Consider the following 27,663-nt stretch of genomic DNA (forward strand, 5'->3'; position numbering starts at 1 on the left):
AGTTTACTGTTTTATTGAATTAAAGTTCAAATCTGAATTTACATCCATCCCCTCTGCCTTAGTCCATTACATGTTTATTTTATGTGTCTGTTTTGTGGCTCCATAAATAAATTACAGTTTTTTTTTCACACTATAAGGCACACTTTCCGCAAAATCCTTTAATTTAGGATTTCATTTTCCAGCAGGAAAAGTAGCAATTGGTCTTATAGAATATTAAAATTTTCTGAGACACTGAGCTATAGGTGTGGAAAAGTATCTGCTTAAAAGAGAACTCTGGTGTAAAATGGACTTTTGGTGTAGTAAAACATGATAAAAAGTTCTTACCTTTGATGAATAGCACAACTCCGTTCTCCCACAGCGTTCCGAGATCCAGAAATTTTAACAGTTTGTCCAAACACCCTTCAGACTGGGTGATACGGGGCATGATTTGCTCTGATAAATCACTTTTTCCACCGTTATTCAGCTCAAAGTAGCTCCACACCTCCTTGCTAGAATCCGGAGAGCCCTGACATTTAAAACGAGGCAATAATAACTTAAAAAGTGCACAAGAAGCTTCTTAAAAACCACTGTTTACATCCTATAACGCTAGTTTTAGCTCAGAGCACCGCCATCACTGTACTGATAATGACATAGACATATATATGTACATAGACTCCACATATCGTAGGAGCCAGCGCAAGGAGGCAGGCTATGTGGTGTCTATGTATATATATATATATATATACATATATATATATATATATATATACAGTGGTATACAGTGGTTTTTAATGAGCTTCTTCTGCACTTTTTTAAAAGTTATTAATGCCTCGTTTTAAATGTCAGGGCTCTTCGGATTCTAGCAAGGAGGTGTGGAGAAACTTTGAACCTAAATTATTTGGGAAAAAGTGATTTATCAGGGTAAATTATGCCCCGTATCACCCAGTCTGAAGGGTGTTTGGACAAACTGTTAAAATTTCTGGATCTCGGAACGCTGTGGGAGAGCGGAGGTGTGCTATTCATCAAAGGTAAGAACTTTTATCATGTTTTACTACAACAAAAGTCCATTTTACACCAGAGTTCTCCTTTAAATGCAAGCTCTTAGATCATACAGCGCACCCTCAAGTATAAACTCTCCAGAGCAATTGCGCCCCCTTGTGTTGGCGTTCCAACATCTGAAATCCCAGCTGAACTGAAGGTGAGCATGCGTGGTGATGAGTTATTACACGACCTCCACACTCAACCGCTTACATTAGTGTAATGTGATGGTGCACACCGCACACACACACACACACACCCAGGTGATTACAATACACGGACACGTAGACATGCACACACACACACACACTTACAGGGTGATGGCAGAAAGCTCTGACATCCTGCATGAATGCTGGACAGCCTGTGTCGGCTCACTGAAGCATTTCTGAGCACAGCTGCTAAACACGACAAAGACAACACAACAAAGACAGACACCTCTTTAGGACAGAACACACACTCACACACACATACCGCACCTAAACACACAAATGTATACAGAAGGGGGCAGTATTCAGCGCTTAGTTAAAAATAATACAGTGTACAGCCTTGTTCTGATGCCAAAAACAACATACATTTATATTTACTAAAATATACTAAACCTGTGTGTGTGTGTGTGTGTGTGTGTGTGAGTGTGTTGCCTCCTACATAGAATGTGGATGTGATTTCTGCTCGTATCACATGGGCAATTCTAGCCAGACACCGCCAGTCACCATCATTAACACCCACTGCTCTCTGCCTTAATAATATAATGCCTTCTATGACGTACAGTATTTAACAATGATGACCTCTTGTTATAAACACTCTGACCAGTGTTCAGTTTGTGTTCACTCACAAGATAGCACCTCACCACTTACTGTATACAGGTATGAGCATTCCCAAGGCAAGAGACCACTTTAGTCTCTAAATCAGTTTCTCTAATTTAGCTATTTCTAGGTACAGCCGTTGGACAATGAAACTGAAACACCTGGTTTTAAACCACAATAATTTACTGTGGTGACGGACAGTTCTGGTGGAAACAGGAGAGTTGAGGTGCACATTGAATTCTGCCGTGATTTGATGAGCCGTGGTTTTATGTTTTTTGGATACAATCCGGGGTTAGCACTGAACATCCCTTTCAGACAGCTTCCTCTTACAGCGTCCACAGTTAATCCTGTTGGATGTGGTTGTTCCTTCTTGGTGGTATGCTGACATTACCCTGGATACCGTGGCTCTTGATGCATCACAAAGACCACCAACACCAACAATTTGTCCTCTTTGAACTCTGGTATTTCACCCATAATGTTGTGTGCATTGTAATATTTAGAGCAGAACTGTGCTCTTATCCTGCTAATTGAACCTTCACACTCTGCTCTTACTGGTGCAATAATGTGCAATTAATGAAGATTGGCCACCAGGCTGCTCCAATTTAGCTATGAAACCTCCCACACTAAAATGACAGGATTCGGTTTCATTGTCCTGTATATGTTTGAGTAAAATGAACATTGTTGTTTTACTCTATAAACTACAGACAACATTTCTCCCAAATTCCAAATAATGAGAAATAGCTTAAATAACTGAAATAAAAAAAAGATGCAGCGCTTTCAGACCTCAAATAGAAAAGAAGTTTATATTCATGCATCTTGTCATCATGTTCTCCTCCACCAGTCTTACACACTGCTTTTGGATAACTTTATGCTGCTTTACTCCTGGTGCAAAAATTCAGTCCAAGCAGTTCAGTTTGGTTTGATGGCTTGTGATTATTTATCTTCCTCTTGATTTTTTTCCAGAGGTTTTCAATTTGGTGAAATCAAAGAAACTCATTTTTAAGTGGTCTCTTATTTTTTTTAGAGCTGTATATATATAAAAAAGCAGGAACCATACAATATATGAACAACACACTCCATTCTAAACTATTCTAAACCTCACAACCGCTTTTATCCGGCCATTCTGTAGAAATCGCCGCCGCCGCAGGGGCTCTGAATCAGCAGAACATTGCGTCCTTCTTAACACTGCATAATCATCAAACACGGCGGACCCCCAAAACATCACAGTGCCACTCAGAGAGCCGCGCTGTAACTGCAGCCTGAACGGCCTTTCATCCACTATAATACTGTAATCACAGCTCACACAGCGGGACTCAGCACCCAATAACCCACACAACGCTATCCATCAGCCAATCACACGCCTCACAGCTGCACGCGCTATTCGCTCCCAGTGTGTGAGTGTGTGTGTGTGTGTGTGTGTGAGGAAAAGAGTTCTGTTTCCATGGCGATTGAGACAGGCTCACTCACAGGTAAATGCTGGACTCGTTCCCGCCGACGTCTGGAGACTGCAGCTTCTGGACGAGGATGATGATGATCCCGATGAAGAGCACGAAGTTTATCTGATGGGATGAAGAATAAAAACAAACATGAATATACAGTACAGCTCTGAAAAAACAAAACAAAAACCAGAGTAATTATTTAAATTTTACCAAATTGAAATCCTCTGAAATATAATCAAGAGGAAGATGGATGATCACAAACCATCAAACCAAACTGAACTGCTTGAATTTTTGCACCAGGAGTAAAGCAGCATAAAGTTATCCAAAAGCAGTGTGTAAGACTGGTGGAGGAGAGGAGAACATGATGACAAGATGCATAAAAACTGTGATTAAAAACCTGGGTTATTCCACCAAATATTGATTTCTGAACTCTTAAAACTTTATGAATATGAACTTGTTTTCTTTGCATTATTTGAGGTCTAAAAGCTCTGCCTTTGTTTTGTTATTTCAGCCATTTCTCATTTTCTGCAAATAAATGCTCTAAATGAAATTTTTTAAAATGTAGAATTTGGGAGTATTGGAAGTATTTAATGAGGTGAGCTAAAATAAGGAACTTTCTAAATTTAAACATTAAAAGCATTAGAAAAACAAGCAAACAATATACAATTTAATTAAGAAGAAATAAATTTTTCAAAATTAAAAGATGAGAATTAAAATGTAAATGAATAAAATAAAGAGATAAATAATTATATTTTATTATTCTAAACAAAAATAAAGAGTGAACTAAACTAACTAAAAAAAATGAAGAAGTAGTTAAAATAACACCAAGATTATAAGGAAAGTAGGTGACGGAAAAAAAATAAATGGTAAAACAGAAGATAAAATAAATAAAAACATGAAATGAATTAAATAAAAAAGCAAAAAGCCAAAAATAAAAGAGGGAATAAAATAAATAAAAGGATGAAATTAATAAAATAAATCAAATGGCTAAAAGGTCAAACAGAGAATTAGATAAATAAAAAGACAAATTAAATAAAAAAAAATAAAAGGTAACAGAAAAATTCTCCTAAAACAGTTACATTATATATATATATATATATATATATATATATATATATATATATAATCAGTATATACAGATTGAGCTATTCGTGGATCTTAATGTCATGTGGGTCGAGCTTCTTCTTATTAAAATGGCATTTCTGTCACTTCTTGAAGAACTGTTGTAGCTGGATAACTACATCTTGAAAACTGCAGCAATGGATTTATAATCTTAATAAAATATTCCTGAAAATTCTATTGGATATTGGTGAATGTGGATCACTGAGTTACACTGTTAGACTCACCATGATAGAGGCGACGACGGGTCCCTTTATCACCCACCAGAGAGCAGTGTTGTCGTTCATATCCCAGCAGCTGCAGCAACACAGGAAAATCAATGCAAATTGAAGCAGAGCCGAGCTGATCTTTGTCACTTGTGTCTGAGCAGCTTTTCCCCAGAGGACAGAACTGACCACAGCGCTCTGACTTCACCTTAAACACAATCAATTAACCGGCCAATGGAGCGCTCCGAGCGCCGGCCTTCACACTGCGCCGGTGAACTTACCCAGAGTCATCGAAATGCAGCCGCAGCACGGCCCATATCGTCACGCAGATGGTCGGGGTTCCTGTAACACAGAGGATGTCCAGGTTATATCAAGGTTATATCTGTATATATAATGCATATATTGATGTGTGTTATCCACATATACTCTACAGCAGGTTACACAGGGGTAAATGCACCGCAAAGACCGTGGATGTGTGACCGAAAAAAAAAATGGAAACATTAAATGAGCAGTATTCCAATACTTTTGTCCATATGGTTTATATATAATTTATAATAATTTATTATCTTTTCAGTAAGACTTTCAGTAAGAGTGTATGCGCTATGTAATTCTGAATGAAAATCTTGCTTTGCTTTAATTATTTCAGTACAATTTTGAATAAAATTGGAAGAAACAACGAATGAGCAATACATTTTTTTTATCAGATTTTCTGCCCAATTTAAGAATGCCTATAATCCCACCCACTCAGCTGCTCTCCCCCTATCACTAGTGAGGGTAAAGACTAGCACACGCCTCCTCCAACACATGAGAAGTCAGCAACACTGCCGAGTAGCATCACAGCGCTAACGCTCGGAGGAAAGCGCAGCGACTCGGTTCTGATACATCAGCTCACAGAGACAACCTTGTGCTAATCCACATCACCCTAGGAGTGATGAGCGGAAAGAGCGCTATCTGTTGTACCCACTCAGAAAGAGCAAGACCAACTGTGCTCTCTCAGGGCTCCGGCAACTGATAGCTGCATGCTGCATGACCGGGATTCGAACCAGTGGTAGTGCCTTAGTGCTTATTCTTCATAATCTGATATTCACTAATGTTATCTGGAACTAAGAACAGAATGTACGCACACACAAATGATCAGTTATAGCAGTTGTGTTTACTATGTGTCGATAAAAAAATAATATAGTATTTTTAATGTAATGTGCTGTTTTTTTTTAAGTAGCATATATATAAATTATACATATATATATTTTTATCAGCAATTGTGGTTGATAAAAACCAGGCTTTTTCAATGAATGGTCCCTTTTTTATGCCCCTTATTTTAATGCATATCACAATTCATATACTCCCACATGTCATGGGACAGGAAGTATTATCATGTCCCATGACTTTTGTCACACCCCATGTTGTTTTCCTCACAGAAGAGCAGCTGCATACACTCCCTTTCTGCTCCTTTCCTTTTCTTAACTGGTTCCTTCCGTTTGTCTGTTTTAGTTTCTGTCCATTCTTTTCTCATCCACATATTAATGTTTATAGGCTACTTGAAACTTTCCCTTTATTAAAATGTATTTTAGGCCAGTCACTGCACTGTGCTGTCCACTGTGGGTGGTAATATTAGCCTTTTATGCAAAAAAACATGGGAAAATTCCTGTTCCATGAGATTTGATATTTAATTTTAAGCTAATATAATTACAGTATTATGATGCACAACTATTATTTTGGTAACACTTAGTAATTTATTAATAAGGCTCCACCAATAAACAGTACTTACAAAAGTAATAAACACTGTTAAATGGTTAACCCCGTAAAATGCCTTGTCCCTTATACGGGCTACAGGTGTAGGTGACACAAAACCTTTTTTTTCTGCAGTAAAATAACTTATTTACACTCTTAAAATTTGAGGGACTAGAAATCTCCTACAGGACACTTGGAGAACTGCCTGTTTTCTCTCTACTACACCTAACAATTCCAGATCTATTTGAAAATAGTATTGTATTCCGGAGAATATTGTTTATAGAATGAGGTTCAGGAAAAAGCATCTTTAATGATTTTATTCATTATATTTTTAAATTTGCACATTTACTTAAAAATGAGTTTATATTTTATATCACAATTACAATCATGCTTTTCAGTAATGTTCCTTATCATACATGACAGTTTTTTTATGTAATGATGTAATGAAATCCTCAAGATGTAATGTCTGGCAGAAAATGAACAAAAATCCTGGCTTGTTAAGGGCTTGTTAAGGGGTTAAGTAATGTCTAAATTAATTATTCACTGACACAAGTTAAAACGTTTTTAAACATAATTATTTTTTATGCTTTTGACTGTTGTAAATACTGTTATTAATAAAAAAATTTTATTAATGTTTTTTTTTTATTTTTTGATTGAATACAAGAAAAGAAGAAGCCACACAGAGAAGACAACTGGCTGCTGCAATCTATGATTTATGGGGCGCTTGAAAGTGGTTGCCAGGCAACCATGTGAGTCCACTCTATAGATGTATGAAGGGATGTTTTCAGAAGTGACACAGCCAGTGCAATCTTCAAAATGAAGAATGAAGAGTCCGTCCTTTGAAGGTGTTTAAACAGTGAAAAAAGCTGTGTTTTCGACAACATTTTACAGTATTACCGAATGAAAACATCAAACAGTCTGAAGAACATGCCAGAAACTTGTATTGTGTCACATGACACAAAAGTCATGTACTAATTCTGTTAATTAATCATGGGTGTAACGTAAAATAAACCAATCAGTGTGCCAGTTGTCATTCCCTTTAGGAGGCAGGTGAGCTCTGACTTTGGTGCGTTCATATCTTAACAGCATGGCGCTTTTGTGCATCTCAGCTGAGGATACTGACCTTCACTAGCCACTATCTATACCATATCCTGCTGGGACTATTATGCTACCTTTTTTTAAATTAACCCCATAATACATGTGTATTTTTATTGCAAAAACCATCAGTTAACATGGAACAGCCTACCCCAGCCGATAATGGTGTACCAGTAGAAGTATCTCCTCTCTGGAAAGAACGTTTCCACCAGCAGCGTGAAGAGATACAGGCCCTCGATGAAGAGCCAGAAGTAATTGGACATCACGCAGTAGTGGAAGAACACCATCACTGCTTTACAAGCCACCTAGAGGTAGGAATTCACAATAAGTAAAATTAATAAAAAAAGTATAAATACTGAAAAAGCAATCAAACCAAATCCTTCAAGCTGAATTCCATTTCTTTATGGATATACTGAAATATTCTGGGTCATTGTCATGTTGCATGATCCACCTCCACTTAAGCTCCAGCTAAAACTCCAAAACCCCAAATCAGTTTCATAGAGATATTGGTGAATGTTTCCTCTTTTGAATTGGAAATCTCATCTCACAATGCTGATGTTCAATGCAGACAATGAAACAATTTAGGAGATACAAATAAAATTTACCTTGTGTGGCTTCTAAAAGTAAAAATCAAAGTGACACTTTCCCTAAAAACCACCCAATCCCATAATTCCTAAAAAACATTAATCAAATCAAATTTATTTGTATAACGTGTTTTACAACTAATGTTGTCACAAAGCAGCTTTATAGAAACATGATCACAGGACAAAGAATCAGGCAAAACATTAAACATAGAAAATACAGAATACAGAACCCCCAGCGAGGGGGAGAATTTAGGAGAACTTTAGGAGAACTTTTCCCCAATCCTTCAAGCAGAATTCCAAGTTAAATTCCATTCTTTATGGGATTTACTGAAATTTTTTGGGTCATTGTCATGTGGCATGGTCCACCTCCACTTCAGCTTCAATGATTCTATGATGGTGAGCTTGCCAGGCAAAATGATTATTCCTTATTCCTTGATGGATTTACTGAAATGTTTCTGAAATCTATTCTTTCTTAGCTTCTATGATTTTACGATAGGAGCTTGCCAGGCAAACTGAATATCCATTATTCCTTGATGGATTTATTGAAATGTTTTGGGTCATTGTCATGTTCCATGATCCACCTCCACTTCAGCTTTTATTAATAGGTACCCTCTGAAGAACAACCATCTGTGCCCCATAATCTATATTGTCACTGTCTAATGAAAACCAAGCATCTTCATTTTTGTCGATTTTTAGTTTACTACATAATTTGAACATACAAATTGTCTCTTACACTGACAATATTTCTTGATGAATTTCCAAAATTATTTTTTACATTGATTCCATTGAAAGTTAAGAATGTTTTATCGCTCCCCTGTAAAGTTATTGTTTTGGAGATACTTCCATTCAATTGGAGAGCAATGATATTTAAATCCTTGAAGATCAAAAACATCTTTTTAAGATTGTGAAAATCATGCAGCTACATGGACAAGACTTAATGGACAAGACTGGACATCCCTAATCCCATCCCTAATCAAGATTCACCAGCGCAACAACCCAAAATGCACAAGTCCAGCTCCCCATTCACTGTAACAGCGCACTATAATAGCCTCCACAATGTAATCATTTATAATGCACATTAATTACCCCCTGATCCAATTAGAGGCCAAGTGATGTCATCAGGACGCTCTGTGATTGGTCTCCAGGCCGGACTCTTAGCCCTGGATCAGGTATATACTGAGCACGTGCGGAGCTGAGCAGGTATTGACATGGTAATGCAGCACTAATGGAATATTTCCCTGGCCTGCTGAACTCCACCGCTGTAATGTTAATTAGAGCTGTTTGTCAGACTCAGGCGGGGGCCGGCGCTGATCTCAGACCAGAGCTCTGCTCTGCGACTTTATGATGTAAATGGACCTAAAGAACCGTTATGTTCAGATTCAGCTCTCAGTTTATACAGAACACAGTATTTTCTACTCTGAATGAAGCATTAGTTACAATCTGTTTTAATTTAACTCAGTTTTACAAAGAATTTAACATACAGCAAAATAATGAAGAGTTCTATTGAATTTGGCTCCATTTAAATCTGACCCAATCATCAGGTTTACTCAACAAGTTTGAGCTAAAAGACTGTCTGTCTGTCCTAGAGAGTAGTGCTTAATGCATACGCATATACCATACTATACTATACTATACTATACTATACTATACTATACTATTGTAAACTATACTACACTATACTATAGTGAACTATCCTATACTACACTATAATATACTATGGTAAACTATACTATACAATACTATACTGAACTATAAAATAATAATCTATACTGAACTATACTATACTATACTCTTGTAACTATACTACACTATACTATAGTGAACTATCCTATACTATAATATACTATTGTAAACTATACTAAACAATACTATACTGAACTATAAAATAATAATCTATACTGAACTATACTATGCTATTGTAAACTATACTGTACTATACTATTGTATACTATACTATACTATCTATTGTAAACTATACAATACTATTCAAACTATACTAGTGTATATTATACCAACTATACTATTGTAAACTATCCTACTCTATACAAAGTATACTAGTGTATACTATGACAACTATACTATTGTATACTATACTACACTACACTACACTATACTATACTATACTCTTGTAACTATACTACACTATACTATAGTGAACTATCCTATACAATAATATACTATTGTAAACTATACTATACAATACTATACTGAACTATAAAATAATAATCTATACTGAACTATACTATGCTATTGTAAATTATACTGTACTATACTATTGTATACTATACTATACTATCTATTGTAAACTATACAATACTATTCAAACTATACTAGTGTATATTATACCAACTATACTATTGTAAACTATCCTACTCTATACAAAGTATACTAGTGTATACTATGACAACTATACTATTGTATACTATACTACACTACACTACACTATACTATACTATACTCTTGTAACTATACTACACTATACTATAGTGAACTATCCTATACAATAATATACTATTGTAAACTATACTATACAATACTATACTGAACTATAAAATAATAATCTATACTGAACTATACTATGCTATTGTAAATTATACTGTACTATACTATTGTATACTATACTATACTATCTATTGTAAACTATACAATACTATTCAAACTATACTAGTGTATATTATACCAACTATACTATTGTAAACTATCCTACTCTATACAAACTATACTATTGTATACTATACTACACTACACTACACTATACTATACTCTTGTAACTATACTACACTATACTATAGTGAACTATCCTATACTATAATATACTATTGTAAACTATACTATACAATACTATACTGAACTATACAATAATAATCTATACTGAACTATACTATACTATAATATACTATTGTAAACTATACTATACAATACTATACTGAACTATAAAATAATAATCTATACTGAACTATACTATGCTATTGTAAACTATACTGTACTATACTATTGTATACTATACTATCTATTTCATATTATACAATTCTGCTCAAACTATACTAGTGTATATTATACTAACTATACTATTGTAAACTATCCTATTCTTTACAAACTATACTAGTGTATAATATGATAACTATACTATTGTATACTATACTATACTGAACTACAAATTAATAATCTATACTGAACTATACTATGCTATTGGAAACTATACAATACTACTCAAACCTATACTAGTGTATATTATACTAACCATACTATTGTAAACTATCCTACTCTATGCAAACTATACTAGTGTATACTATAATAACTATACTATTGTATACTTTACTATTGTATACAATACTATACTAAACTATAAAATAATAATCAATACTGAACTGATCTATTGTAAACTATACAATACTGCTCAAACTATACTAGTGTATATTATACTAACTATACTATTGTAAACTACCCTACTTTATACAAACTATACTAGTGTATACTATGATAACTATACTATTGTATACTATACTATTGTATACTATACTATGCTGTTACTCTATGCTATACTACTGCATACTACACTATGTTATTCTATCCTATGCTATACTATACTATACTATTCTTTTTTTACTATTCTACACAATACTATGCTATGCAATTCTACGCTTTTCTTTACTACATATACTATTATATATTGTAATATTCTATTCTGTACTGCACTGAACTATGCTATACTATGCTGTTATGCTATGCTATACTATTCTTTTCCTTACTATACTGTACTATACTATACTACTCTGTACTGCACTGTACTAGGCTATACTATGCAGTTATGCCATGTTAAACTATTATTTTCTTTACTATACTATACTATACTATACTATACTATACTATACTATGCTGTTTCTATGCTACCAATTAACGTATATGTAATGTACCATTGCATTCACAATGTTTTGATTTATGAGGTTCTATTACCCCCTACAGGACTTTAAAAAGCTCATGCATGCCGTTTTGTCTCTGTGTGGACAGAAATATATTTTAAAAAGGGAGCAGAATCTCAGTTTTATGTGTGAACACATATATATCTGTGTATAAGTGGGGGGGGGGGACTCACAGTGTGCACAAAGCAGTGGTCACTGTCCTCCTCGGCGTACAGCACCCCGTCTTTAATGAAGACGGAGATGGCCCGCAGGATGAACGACACAAACAGGTTCATGTGGATGAAGTTCCTGGTGCAGTGCAGCTTCCTGTCAAAGCCACGGAGGAGATAATGAAGCAGGAATTAACGTGTTAGATTACACACACTGTGGAGAGGATCTAAGAAGAGTACAGAGGAATATCAGCAGCAGCATAAGAACTCTCCACAGGGGTCAGAGCCCATTTCATTGCAGCTCCAGCTACAACCAGCAGAATTAAATCAGCACGGGGAAAAATCGGGCCTGCTCCAAACGGCAGCACCAAATTCAATTTCCAAAGCAGGAAACGGGAGCTGAAATGGAGCGGACCCCTGCGCCGGTAGCCCCCTGTATCTGCTGTATATGAGGTGTGATTACTGGACACTGGGCTGTTAGGACTGACCTGAACCTGCAGAGGATGGCCATAGCGGTGGTGAGGGACACCAGCGAGGTGCTGTAGCCCACTGTGTACAGAGCCTTCACTGACGCATAGTACATATCCTGTAGGAGAGAGAAAACATACAACACATATCTAAATACACTTCTTCATTTATCTTATATATATATATATATATATATATATATATATATATATATATATATATATATATATATATATATATATATATATTAACATTAATCGTTAACACTTTACATTAAGTGTTGACTAACTAACATAAATTAATGCATTAGTTACCATGAATAAGACATGAGGTAATACATTAACAATGCTTAGGTAATGTTAGTTAAACATAGAATTACAGCATTTATTAATGTTACTTTCACATTACAAGTGTATCATTTGTTAAGATGGACAATAAATAAAATGCTGTATTATTATATACTTTACTAATGTTGGGTAAACAAGTAACAGCTGCATTAGTTCATCTTCTTTTTAGATTTGCTTGTCATTTGCTTGTGTACTGCAGTTATGCATTACATTACATTACATTACATTACATTTGGCAGACGCTTTTGTCCAAAGCGACTTACAAAAGTCAAGTACAAAAGTAATAGGAATTAAGATAAACCATTTTAGATGGGCTTAAAGGAGGTCGAAGGGAAATAAAGGGATAGAGAAGTGAAGGAGGGGAAGAAGGAAATGGGGTTAGAAGTAGTTAGTGTGTTAGAGGTGTTAGGAGAGTAAGAGCTCTTTGAAGAGCTCTGTCTTCAGGAGTTTCTTAAAGATAGCGAGAGATTCTCCTGATCTGGTAGTGGAAGGTAGTTAGTTAGAGGTGTTAGGAGAGTAAGTGCTCTTTGAAGAGCTCTGTCTTCAGGAGTTTATTAAAGATAGCGAGAGATTCTCCTGATCTGGTAGTGGAAGGTAGTTTGTTCCACCATTGGGGAACTCTGTATGAAAACAGTCTGGATTGCTTTGTGTGAGTGTTTGGCAAAGCAAGGCGACATACATATATGTGCATATATATGTTCATATATATGCACATATATGTGTGTGAGTGTGCGCTGACATTTTTGTTGGAATTCAAGCTTACATGTAGAAATTGTAAATATAAACCGAGATTAACCAATAATGGCTTTGTTAAGCATTATTAACATCTGTTAAACATTACTAAGCACTTATACAGACCGCTCTGTTCAGTAAAATCAATATGCCTGATGTAAAGTGAAATTGAAATAATTCAAACTAGGTAGAGATGTCCAATTTCCAATAGAAGTAAAAATGTAAAATATATAATATTTTATTAGTTAACTGGCAACCACTGCATAAGTGTTATCACAGCCAAATATATTTATAACCAATATTTTATTAATAAATATTTAACAATGACTGTATGCATAGCTGCAGCACATTAGCAAATGACAAGAAGAGCAGTTGTTACTTGTTTACAGAAAATAATATTAATTAATGCTTTAGTTCCGTGTTTAATTAACATTACCTAAGCATTGTTAAATTGTTAATGTATTACCTCATGTCTTATTCATGGAAACTAAAGCATTAATATATGTTAGTTCGTCAACACTTAATGTAAAGTGTTACCCTTTAATCATATACATGCAATCAATCCTCCTTCCACCCTGTTCCATCTTTGATTCTCAGCACTGCAGTGATTAGCACTGATTAGCATGTGTAACAGAGTTCCCCAAAATTCTTATCCTTATGTTTGCCTGTATTCCCCCTATTATATTTCCTCCCCCCTGCCCTGCCTCTTCCCTTTTGTACATCATAACACTCTAAATTGCTCTATATATGTCCCCAAATCTATTAACAACAACTGTGCATTACAATATGTTGCTAGTAACCAGTATTAAAACTTTTATATGCATGTTTGTGCACTGCTAATGCTACGACACATGGTCTATGCTAGCATGCAGGCTAACTAGCTAATCATTCCCTGTTTTTCTATATGCTTTTATACTAAATAAAGTATTTGTTGCTGCACAACAGTTTGTGTTGGTCATCCTCTAGCCCTTCATCAGAGATCACAGGATGCTTCCTACAGGACGCTGACTACAGAACGCTGTCAGTGAAATATGTTCAGTCCAGCTGTGAAAATGAGGCGTTTAAAAACTCCAGCAGCACTGCTGTATCTGATCCACTCACTAACACCTCATACACCACCACTATGCTAATCAGCGTTAATCACTGCATTGCTGAGTATCGAATATCCACCACCCAAATAATAATTATATTAAATAATAATATTTCCCTACTGTGGAGTCCTGAGTATTGAAGAACAGGGTGAAAAGAGGATAGTAATATACAGTATATATATATATATATTTTTTTTGTTTGCACGGGTTGCTTACAGGTTTGGTTCCGTTCTCTTCAGAGAGACAGGCGTCCACATAATGTGGATACGGTTCCGACCAACCGTCCTCAGTACAGTTCCTGCTGATCTTCCCAAGACCTAAAAAAAAAAGAGTTAGGAATGTTTTAAGGACAGAAAACATTCTACTAACCATTTTTGGATTGTTGGATGCCAATGAAAACCCAATGAAAACCCAAAAGTCAGTTTAAAAAAAAAAAGTAATATAATATAAGACCAATTGGTACTTTTGGCAGTGTGGGCAGTGTGCCAAGTCCTGCTGGAAAATGAAATCCTCATCTTCATAAATGTTGTCAGTAGCAGAGGGAAGCATGAAGTGCTGTAAGATTTTGTGGGAAAACAAAACTGCACTGACTTTAGACTTGATAATAAAACACAGTGGATCAACACCAGCAGATGACAGACATGACTCTCGAAACCATCACTGATCATCAGTACATTTTACATTTCATTTAGAAAATCAAGGGAGCAGAGTCTGGAGGAAGAGTGGAGAGACACACAGGCCAAGCTGCTCGAGGTCTAGTGTGAAGTTTCCACCAATCAGTGATGATTTGGATAAAGAATCATGTCATCTGCTGGTGTTGATCCACTGTGTTTTATTATCAACTCTAAAGTCAGTGCAGTGTTGTTTTCGAATGCGGATTTCATTTTCCAGCAGGACTTGGCACACTGCCCACACTGCCAAAAATACCAGCTGGTCTTATATAATATTCTAATTTTCTAAAACACTGATTTTTGGGTTTTCATTGGCTGTAAGCCATAATCATCATTAAAAAGTTACAATAAATTAACACAAATTAAAAAGCGACCCACCTTCCTCAGTGCTGGTGAACTCGAAGAGCTCAGGGCAGCTGACCACCACTATCTCTCCCACGCTGGCAGCCTGCCAGCATGTCAGGTTATCCCACTCCCAAGCGCAGCCTGTGGGACACAACACAAATCATTTACTGGAGAATATCAGAACACCACAACGCCAAGGGCCAGTCATCTCCTAATACTCCTCATTTATCAACCACTTTTAAAGCTGTCAGGAGCAATTTTCTACAGAGGCATCTTCATGAGTTCTGTCCCTTCATCTTTCTTTTCAAGAGACACCAAGAACAGCATGATTCTTCACATCACAAAGCCTAAAAAAATAAATAATTCACATAAAAGCGTCATATTTCATGGGTTTCTTTAAAAGAAGACTTTAATTCTACACCTTTTTCGTTAAACCTAAGGATTATTAATCAGTAAATATATAAAAAAGCAACACTGAGTTCTGTTTTACTCAACTTAAGGTGTATACCTCAATCTACCTCGCTTTATCTCACTGCATCTCAGTCTGCCCTACTCTATCTTGCTCTAGCTCATTTTAGATTACTTTACATTGGCTTATCTTGCTCTACCTCACCTTACCTCAGTCTACCTCACCTTACCTCGATCTACCTCACCTTACCTCAATCTACCTCACCTTACCTCAATCTACCTCACCTTCACTCTACCTCACCTTACCTCGATCTACCTCACCTTACCTCAATCTACCTCACCTTACCTCAATCTACCTCACCTTCACTCTACCTCACCTTACCTCGATCTACCTCACCTTACCTCGATCTACCTCACCTTACCTCACCTTACCTCAATCTACCTCACCTTACCTCGATCTACCTCACCTTACCTCAATCTACCTCACCTTACCTCAATCTACCTCACTTTATCTCACTGCATCTCAGTCTGCCTTACTCTATCTTGCTCTAGCTCATTTTAGATTACTTTACATTGGCTTATCTTGCTCTACCTCACCTTACCTCAGTCTACCTCACCTTACCTCGATCTACCTCACCTTACCTCAATCTACCTCACCTTACCTCAATCTACCTCACCTTCACTCTACCTCACCTTACCTCGATCTACCTCACCTTCACTCTACCTCACCTTACCTCGATCTACCTCACCTTACCTCGATCTACCTCACCTTACCTCACTTTACCTCAATCTACCTCACCTTACCTCGATCTACCTCAATTTACCCCACCTTACCTCGATCTACCTCACCTTACCTCGATCTACCTTGCTTTATCTCACTGCATCTCAGTCTGCCTTACTGTACCTTGCTCTAGTTCACTTTAGATTACTTTACATTGGCTTATCTTGCTCTACCTCACCTTACCTCAGTCTACCTCACCTTACCTCGATCTACCTCACCTTACCTCGATCCACCTCACCTTACCTCGTTCTACCTCACCTTACCTCAATCTACCTCACCTTACCTCACTCTACCTCACCTTACCTCAATCTTCCTCACCTTACCTCGATCTACCTCACCTTACCTCAATCTACCTCACCTTACCTCACTCTACCTCACCTTACCTCAATCTACCTCACCTTACCTCTATCTACCTCACCTTACCTCAATCTACCTCACCTTACCTCACTCTACCTCACCTTACCTCAATCTACCTCACCTTACCTCGATCTACCTCACCTTACCTCGATCTAACTCGCCATACCTCAAGCTACCTCACCTTACCTCAATCTACCTCGCTTTATCTCACTGCATCTCAGTCTGCCTTACTCTATCTTGCTCTAGCTCATTTTAGATTACTTTACATTGGCTTATATTGCACTACCTCACCTTACCTCAGTCTACCTCACCTTACCTTGATCTACCTCACCTGACCTCAATCTACCTCACCTTACCTCAATCTACCTCACCTTCACTCTACCTCACCTTACCTCGATCTACCTCACCTTACCTCAATCTACCTCACCTTACCTCAATCTACCTCACCTTCACTCTACCTCACCTTACCTCGATCTACCTCACCTTACCTCAATCTACCTCACCTTACCTCGATCTACCTCAATCTACCTCAATTTACCCCACCTTACCTCGATCTACCTCACCTTACCTCTATCTACCTTGCTTTATCTCACTGCATCTCAGTCTGCCTTACTGTACCATGCTCTAGTTCACTTTAGATTACTTTACATTGGCTTATCTTGCTCTACCTCACCTTACCTCAGTCTACCTCACCTTACCTCGATCTACCTCACCTTACCTCGATCCACCTCACCTTACCTCATTCTACCTCACCTTTCCTCCATCTGCCTCACCTTACCTCATCTACCTCACTTTACCTCGATCTACCTCGCCTTACGTCAATCTACTTCACCTTACCTCAATCTACCTGGCTTTATCTCACTGCATCTCAGTCTGCCTTACTCTATCTTGCTCTAGCTCATTTTAGATTACTTTACATTGGCTTATATTGCACTACCTCACCTTACCTCAGTCTACCTCACCTTACCTCGACCTACCTCACCTTACCTCAATCTACCTCACCTTACCTCAATCTACCTCACCTTCACTCTACCTCACCTTACCTCGATCTACCTCACCTTACCTCAATCTACCTCACCTTGCCTCAATCTACCTCACCTTCACTCTACCTCACCTTACCTCGATCTACCTCACCTTACCTCGATCTACCTCACCTTACCTCACCTTACCTCAATCTACCTCACCTTACCTCGATCTACCTCAATCTACCTCAATTTACCCCACCTTACCTCAATCTACCTCACCTTACCTCGATCTACCTTGCTTTATCTCACTGCATCTCAGTCTGCCTTACTGTACCTTGCTCTAGTTCACTTTAGATTACTTTACATTGGCTTATCTTGCTCTACCTCACCCTACCTCAGTCTACCTCACCTTACCTCGATCTACCTCACCTTACCTCGATCCACCTCACCTCACCTCGATCTACCTCACCTTACCTCAATCCACCTCACCTTACCTCAATCCACCTCACCTTACCTCGATCCACCTCACCTTACCTCGATCCACCTCACCGTACCTCGATCTACCTCACCTTACCTCTTTCAACCTCACCTTACCTCGATCCACCTCACCTTACCTCGATCCACCTCACCTTACCTCTTTCAACCTCACCTTACCTCGATCCACCTCACCTTACCTCGATCTACCTCACCTTACCTCACTCTATCTCACCATACCTCGATCTACCTCACCTTACCTCGATCTACCTCACCTTACCTCGATCTACCTCACCTTACCTCGATCTACCTCACCCTGTCTCACTCACTCATCTCAATCTGCCTTACTTCATCTCATTCTACTTCATTCTAACTCACTCAGTTTTGTTCTACCTCACTCTATCGTGCTGTACCTCACTGTTCCTTGGTCAGCATCACTCTACCTTGCTCTACCTCGTTCTGCCTCACTCCATCTAACTCCACCTCGGTCTGCCTTACACTAGCTCTTTCTTTTACACTATACCTCACTCTACCTGGTCTTAGCTTGGTGTACCTCACCTTACCTCGATCTACTTCGCTCTGTCTTACTTACTCTACTTTACGCTAGCTTGCTCTCTATTGGTCTACCTCACTCCACCTTGATCTACCTCACTTCTTCTCACTCTACTTCATTCTAACTCAGTCTACCCTGCTCTACATCACTCTACACAATTAAGTACAATTAATTTATTTTAACTCTAGAATAACCTTTAAAATATTTACATTCTACACGAGAGCCACTGAAAAGACATTCTTATCATGAACTAATGTGAACATATATTTAGTGTTTCTTGGTGCTTTAGTTAAACTCTGGCTGCTGTAGATATTCTACCAGAACTGCACATATATAAAGGCAACGTGATTATTCCGGTCATAAAACCGGCAATGACGTCACATACAGGAGATTAATTCCATTTAAGGCGAGACTCGGAGTCGCTTCGCCCGAAGGGGGGGTTGGGGGTGCTGTGACTCAACCCTCCATTGCCCAATCTGCTCATGACTCATCCTGACCCTGGAGGTGAAGCTGATCAATACGTGATCATGGCGAAAAAATCCATCACATTCTCAACGCCGGCGTTCCCTGATGGGGGAATTCAATTCCACTCCTCCGCCGTCCTCTGGCACCTCGCAGTGATTATCCTCGCTCCAGCAAAGCCTCGGCGTAGTGTCAGAAAGCTGATGACAGCTCCGTTTAGGCAGCTGCAGCCTCTCCTCCGCCTGTCTCTGGGTGCAGTCGCTCGCTTTAGGATGTGAACGGTGCTTCCTGGATCTCACCATCATCAGTATTAGAGAGAGTCAGGAGCGAAAGCACCCGAGCGTGTAATCTCTGATTTACGAGATTTACTCTAATACCCGGCGATCGTCACGTTTCAGACCAGAAACAAAGACAGAAGTGATGGAGTCAGGTAAGAGCTAGAGAGTGAGGGTGAATTAAGGTCTGTGCTTCCATTGTAAGGGGACAAAAACTACGTTGTTTTAGAGAATTATGAAAATGTGCATTTAAAAAAAATAAAGCTTAAACACCTGAAAAACACTAAAAAAAATATCACAAAACCTTCTTTTTACACGAGGACAATGTGGAAAAGTTATAATATGACTAACATATTATTAAAACTAAAATGAGAAAAAGACTAATGGTTGGTGTGGTGCCGTGGATAACACCACTGCCTGCCAATGAGATACAATGTGGGAAGCTGGGGTTCAATTCCAGGTCTGGGAAACAATGCTGTGCTACACCCCATATTGCATATATTACCCTATATTACCTTATATTCCATATACTACCCTATATTACCTTATATTCCATATACTACCCTATATTACCTATACTACCCTATATTACCTTATATTTCATATACTACCCTATATTAACCTTATATTCCATATACTACCCTATATTACCTTATATTTCATATACTACCCTATATTACCTTATATTTCATATACTACCCTATATTACCTATACTACCCTATATACCTTATATTTCATATACTACCCTATATTACCTTATATTTCATATACTACCCTATATTACCTTATATTCCATATACTACCCTATATTACCTATACTACCCTATATTACCTTATATTTCATATACTACCCTATATTACCTTATATTCCATATACTACCCTATATTACCTATACTACCCTATATTACCTTATATTTCATATACTACCCTATATTACCTTATATTCCATATACTACCCTATATTACCTATACTACCCTATATTACCTTATATTTCATATACTACCCTATATTACCTTATATTTCATATACTACCCTATATTACCTTATATTCCATATACTACCCTATATTACCTATACTACCCTATATTACCTTATATTTCATATACTACCCTATATTACCTTATATTCCATATACTACCCTATATTACCTATACTACCCTATATTACCTTATATTTCATATACTACCCTATATTAACCTTATATTCCATATACTACCCTATATTACCTTATATTTCATATACTACCCTATATTACCTTATATTTCATATACTACCCTATATTACCTATACTACCCTATATACCTTATATTTCATATACTACCCTATATTAACCTTATATTCCATATACTACCCTATATTACCTTATATTTCATATACTACCCTATATTACCTTATATTTCATATACTACCCTATATTACCTTATATTTCATATACTACCCTATATTACCTTATATTTCATATACTACCCTATATTACCTTATATTCCATATACTACCCTATATTACCTTATATTTCATATACTACCCTATATTACCTTATATTCCATATACTACCCTATATTACCTTATATTTCATATACTACCCTGTATTACCCCATATTCCATATACTACCCTATATTACCCTATATTCCATATACTATCCTATGTTCCCTATACTACCCTATATTACCCTATATTCCATATACTACCCTATATTACCTTATATTTCATATACTACCCTATATTACCCTATATTCCATATACTACCCTATGTTCCCTATACTACCCTATATTACCTTATATTCCATATACTACCCTGTATTACCCTATATTCCATATACTACCCTATATTCCCTATACTACCCTATATTACCTTATATTCCATATACTACCCTGTATTACCCTATATTCCATATACTACCCTATATTCCCTATACTACCCTATATTACCTTATATTCCATATACTACTCTACATTAACCTATTTTTCCTATACTACCCTGTATTACCCTATATTACATATACTACCCTATATTCCATTTACTACCCTATATTACCCTATATTCCATATACTACCCTATATTACCCTATATTCCATATACTACCCTATATTACCCTATATTCCATATACTACCCTATATTACCTTATATTCCATATACTACCCTGTATTACCCTATATTCCATATACTACCCTATATTACCCTATATTCCATATACTACCCTATATTACCTTATATTCCATATACTACCCTGTATTACCCTATATTCCATATACTACCCTATATTCCCTATACTACCCTATATTACCTTATATTCCATATACTACTCTACATTAACCTATTTTTCCTATACTACCCTGTATTACCCTATATTACATATACTACCCTATATTCCATTTACTACCCTATATTACCCTATATTCCATATACTACCCTATATTACCCTATATTCCATATACTACCCTATATTACCTATACTACCCTATATTACCTTATATTTCATATACTACCCTATATTACCTTATATTCCATATACTACCCTATATTACCTATACTACCCTATATTACCTTATATTTCATATACTACCCTATATTACCTTATGTTCCCTATACTACCCTATATTACCTTATATTTCATTTACTACCCTATATTACCCTATATTCCATATACAACCCTATATCACAGGCCTTGGCCTGTGTTTCTCTGTCTCCGCCTTAAGTTTTTTCATTTCATTTTATAGTCTCTGTGTTTTCATTGTTCCTATGGCTTGTTTATCTCGTTTTTTTCTATTTTGTCATTACTTTTCTTTTCTTTGTAATAAACAATTTATTATCTAGTATCAATTATTTTAACAGTTACTCCAAACACCCTTCAGACTGGGTGACACGGGGCATAATGTACTAATTTACCCCGATAAATCGCATTTCCCCTGTTATCCAGGCTTGACTGAGGAGGCCAGGTCATTTTTTGTTAAGTACATAACTCCACATGTGTTCAATAATAGTTTTGATGCCTTCAGTGGGAGTCTATGTGAACGGTCATGAAAGTAAAGAAGGCGCATTGAATGAGAAGGTGTGTCCAAACTTTTGGCCTGTACCGTACATGTCTATGTCATTATCAGTACAGTGATGGCGGCGCTCGGAGCTGAAGCTAGCATTATAGGATGTAAACAGAGGTTTTTAATAAGCTTCTTGTGCACTTTTTAAGTTATTAATGCCTCGTTTTAAATGTCAGGGCTCTCCAGATTCTAGTAAGGAGGTGTGGAGCTACTTTGAGTAACGGTGTAAAAAGTGATTTATCAGAGTAAATTATGCCCCGTATCACCCAGTCTGAAGGGTGTTTGGACAAAAAAAAAATTTCTGGATCTCAGAACGCTGTGGGAGAACGAAGGTGTACTATTTATGAAAGGTACTTTTATTTGTTTGTTTTACTACAGAAAAAGTTAATTTTACACCAGACTTCTCCTTTAAACCCATTAATATTAATTTAATATTATTGCTGCAAGTACTGTTATTTGTGACCTGTTGATTGTAAAGTGTTGCCGAAAACATACAATTAACAAATCTGTGTTATAGCATGCATATATATATATATATATATATATATATATATATATATATAAAATCTGTCTTTCTCTCTCTCTCGCTCTCTTTCTTTCTCTCTTGCTTTCTTTCTATCTATTTCTCTCTCTCTGTCTGGTGGTGGCAGAAAGCTGTAGATTGGTTCTGTCTGCCTTGTGGCACACGCCACCCCCTCCTCTCTTCACTCTAATCTGTTTTTGCTCTGTCTGGCAGCCTGGACACAAAGCCAATTACCTCTTAAAGGGCAAATAAGAGCAGCCCAAACCAGCCGAGGGAAGATGGAGGGGACAGAGACAAACCGCGGACTGCACACGCCCCGACTGTCAGACCGTTCCACAGCCGATAGAGACTAATACTACAACACGCCGCTACACGCTTTCCTTTACACACACTCATTCTTCTTCTGTTGTAGCGTCTTCTTTCTTCTGTCCTGATGCTCCCTGTTGACGATAATGTGGACAAATACCCCTGAATCAGTTCTGACCGTTTATCCATGTATCTTCATCTTTTGGAGTTAAACTGACAACAATAAATAAAAACTTTGCTTTGTAGTCGTGTCAGACTGTCATGGAGTGAGTGTGGGAGAATGGCAGTGGGTCATCTTAGATAGATAACAATAATTTATTGTGGTGACGGACAGTTCTGGTGGAAACAGTAGAGTTGAGGTGCACACTGAATTCTGCCGTGATTTGATCAGCCGTGGTTTTATGCTTTTTGGATACAATCCGGGTTAGCACCCGAACATCCCTTTCAGACAGCTTCCTCTTACAGCGTCCACAGTTAATCCTGTTGGATGTGGTTGGTTCTTCTTGGTGGTATACTGACATTACCCTGGATACCGTGGCTCTTGATACATCACAAAGACTTGCTGTCTTGGTCACAGATGCTCCAGCAAGACGTGCACCAACAATTTGTCCTCTTTTGAACTCTGGTATGTCATAATCCCATAATGTTGTGTGCATTGCAATATTTTGAGTAAAACTGTGCTCTTATCCTGCTAATTGAAGCTTCACACTCTGCTCTTACTGGTGCAATAATGTGCAATTAATGAAGATTGGCCACCAGGCTGCTCCAATTTAGCCATGATTTAGCCTCCCACACTAAAATGACTAAAATTATATTGCCTTAACTGTGTATGTAATGTTAGACGACTTCATAGTCACAGTGCTAAAATTACGACTTTAAAGCTGTTAAAGATGATTAACACATTTATATACAGTGTGTGAATGAATGAATTGCATTATTTAAAAGAAAGGTGTTTCGATAGATTAGATTGATCCGCTGTGATTGGATTGATCTCCTGTTGACCGGTAATAAAATAGCTTCACAGGCTCGGGGGCCTGAATCCACGGGGGTGTGCTGTCCCAGATTTGAGAGCTTAAAATGCTTAATTTATCCACATTTAACGGGATTGGAGCTGATGCCATGTTTCTGCATGTCTGTGCCCCCACAAACTCCTACACACACACACACACACACACACATACAGCACAAACACTGAGTAAATCTCTATATGAAAACACAGCTCAGGCCTCGTATATAAATATGGAGCATAAATATGATCCTGGATCGATGAACTGTGGTCCGGAAGAGTCGCCCACTCATGAATCACGGGAGATAATGAATGGGACTCGGGCTGCACGTCCTTTTCTTGCAGTTTTTATTTCCCTGAACTCCACTTATGGCATTTGTGTGGGTTTATGAAGCAAAACAAGCTGGAATCTGTTATGTTTTTAATACATGACTTACATTAATACATTTTCCAACCTGTCTACTGTATATCTAATGGAATAAACCTATGCTAATGCTACTGTTTCTTTAAAACATTACAATGACATGCCAACAGTAAATGGACAAGAGCTAGTATTGTGTCCCATGGTTTTTAGCATATGCACGTGTGTAGAGTTTTCTGCATTGTCATTGGCTTGTCTGCTAGCATGGACAGTTTAAGCCAGAAGCCGCTGGTCACAATCATTACCACTCTCTGTTCTGCTGCCCACTGTGTGTAATAATATTAGCCATCTATGATGTATTTCCAGTCTGAAATGCCTTTAAAACTTCATGGAAATGAAATGCCACATCCATAATTTACTCCCATAATTCCCACCGCCTCACTCACAAGATAAAGCCTCACAACTTACACCTTATACTCCCTATACAACACCATACTATCTTATTCTCCCTGTAATACCTTATATTCTCCATACAATCCAATACTGCCCTATACTAACCTATAATACTTTATAATTCCTATACTCCCTGTCCTAACTTATACTCCCTGCACTACCCTATACTCTCTATACTACCAGATAATCTCTATACTACCTCATACTCTCTATACTATTCAAAGTCAAAGTCAAAGTCAAAGTGGTTTTTATTGTCATTTCAGCTATATACAGAGTACACAGTGAAACGAAACAACGTTCCTCCAGGGACCATGGTGCACATAAACACAGTGTAGACAGAACAATAGTGCAACAGTACAAAAGTGCAGACAGACAATAAAACACAATACAGACAAAGAATAATAAATATCAAAACAGTGTGCAAATTATGCAGTGTGCAAAAAAGACCAGTGAGGTAGTAATTACCTCTATTACACAGTGTGCAATAGAGTCCAGTGAGGTAGTAGGGGTTTAAGTGCTTTCCATTTTCTGGGGTAAGTGGGGTAAGAGTGTGTGTGCATGTACAGAAAAACCATCAGTTCAGTCTCTGCAGTTGAGGAGTCTGATGGCTTGGGGGTAGAAGCTGTTGCAGAATCTGGTCGTGCTGGACCGGATGCTGCGGTACCCTCTTCCCGAAGGCAGGAGGGAGAACAGTTCGTGTGAGGGATGGGTGGGGTCATTCACAATGCTGGTTGCTTTGCGGATGCTGCGGGTGGTGTAAATGTCCGTGATGGAGGGGAGAGAGACGCCGATGATCCTCTCAGCTGTCCTCACAATACGCTGGAGGGTCTTCCGGTCAGAGACGGTGCAGGTCCCAAACCAGGCAGTGATGCAGCTGCTCAGGATGCTCTCAATGGTCCCTCTATAGAAGAGTATGAGGATGGGTGGAGGGAGACGGGCCTTTCTCAGCTTCCGGAGGAAGTAGAGATGCTGCTGGGCTTTCTTGGCTGTAGAGCTGGTGTTCAGGGTCCAGGTGAGGTTATCTGCTAAGTGGACAACAAGGAACTTGGTGCTCTTAATCTCCACAGAGGACCCGTCGATGTTGAGTGGAGAGTGGGTGTGTTGTGCTCTCCTGAAGTCAACAACCATTCCCTTTGTCTTGTCCACATTCAGGTGAAGGTTGTTGACCGTACACCAGTCTGTCAGCCGCTGCACCTCCTCTCTGTATGCTGACTCGTCGCCTTTGGTGATGAGACACAGCACGGTTGTATCATCGGCGAACTTGATAAAGCTGTTAGAACTGTGTTTTGCAGCACAGTCATGAGTCAGCAGGGTGAACAGCAGAGGACTCGGGACACTGCCCTGGGGGGGCCCCAGTGTTCAGTGTGATGGTGCTGGAGGTGCTGCCCCCGAACCGGACTGACTGGGGTCTCCCCGTCAGAAAGTCCAGGATCCAGTTGCAGAGGGGGCTGAACTGAAGTCTATAAACAGCATTCTGACGTAAGTGTCCTTCTTCTCCAGGTGGGTGAGATGAAGGGAGATGAAGGGTGGTGGTGATGGCATCGTCCGTGGAGCGATTGGGACGATACGCAAACTGCAGGGGGTCCAGTGAAGAGGGCAGTCGTGTCTTGATGTTCCTCATGACTAGCCTCTCGAAGCACTTCATGATGATGGGTGTAAGTGCAACGGGACGGTAGTCATTGAGGCAGGACACTGTGGACTTCTTCGGCACGGGAACGATGGTGGTGGACTTGAGGCACCTTGGGACAGTGGCGCTGCACAGGGAGATGTTGAAGATGTCCGTGAGATCTGCGCACTCCCTGAGCACTCTGCCGGGGATGTTGTCTGGTCCTGCAGCTTTTCGTGGGTTGACTCTGCGCAGAGTGTTCCTCACATCCACTGCACTTGGGCATGGTCTTTCTCGCCATCGTGTTGTTTTGTGCCTCAAACCGTGCATAAAAGTTGTTCAGGGCATCAGGGAGGGAGGCATCACGTTCACAGG

The 27,663-nt window shown here is 38.1% G+C and overlaps 1 protein-coding gene across 4 annotated transcripts in view; it reads right to left on the minus strand.

Moving 5' to 3' along the window:
* Window positions 1–27,663, minus strand: part of adcyap1r1a (adenylate cyclase activating polypeptide 1a (pituitary) receptor type I) — a 75,668-nt gene that overhangs the window by 9,623 nt on the left and 38,382 nt on the right. For 2 of the 4 annotated variants that reach the window (XM_022678723.2, XM_022678722.2), the window contains exons 4-12: window positions 15,751–15,858; window positions 14,918–15,018; window positions 12,552–12,649; window positions 12,088–12,220; window positions 7,562–7,715; window positions 4,866–4,926; window positions 4,606–4,675; window positions 3,288–3,379; window positions 1,332–1,415 (exon numbers count right to left, since the gene is read on the minus strand). In XM_022678723.2, coding sequence (XP_022534444.2) covers window positions 1,332–1,415; window positions 3,288–3,379; window positions 4,606–4,675; window positions 4,866–4,926; window positions 7,562–7,715; window positions 12,088–12,220; window positions 12,552–12,649; window positions 14,918–15,018; window positions 15,751–15,858 — 901 coding nt within the window. The remainder of the gene's footprint in view (window positions 1–1,331; window positions 1,416–3,287; window positions 3,380–4,605; window positions 4,676–4,865; window positions 4,927–7,561; window positions 7,716–12,087; window positions 12,221–12,551; window positions 12,650–14,917; window positions 15,019–15,750; window positions 15,859–27,663) is intronic. The other 2 variants (XM_022678725.2, XM_022678724.2) reach the window with 1 other exon arrangement.

The sequence above is a fragment of the Astyanax mexicanus genome, chromosome 4 (assembly GCF_023375975.1).
Source record: "Astyanax mexicanus isolate ESR-SI-001 chromosome 4, AstMex3_surface, whole genome shotgun sequence".
In the NCBI taxonomy this organism is placed as follows: domain Eukaryota; kingdom Metazoa; phylum Chordata; class Actinopteri; order Characiformes; family Acestrorhamphidae; genus Astyanax; species Astyanax mexicanus.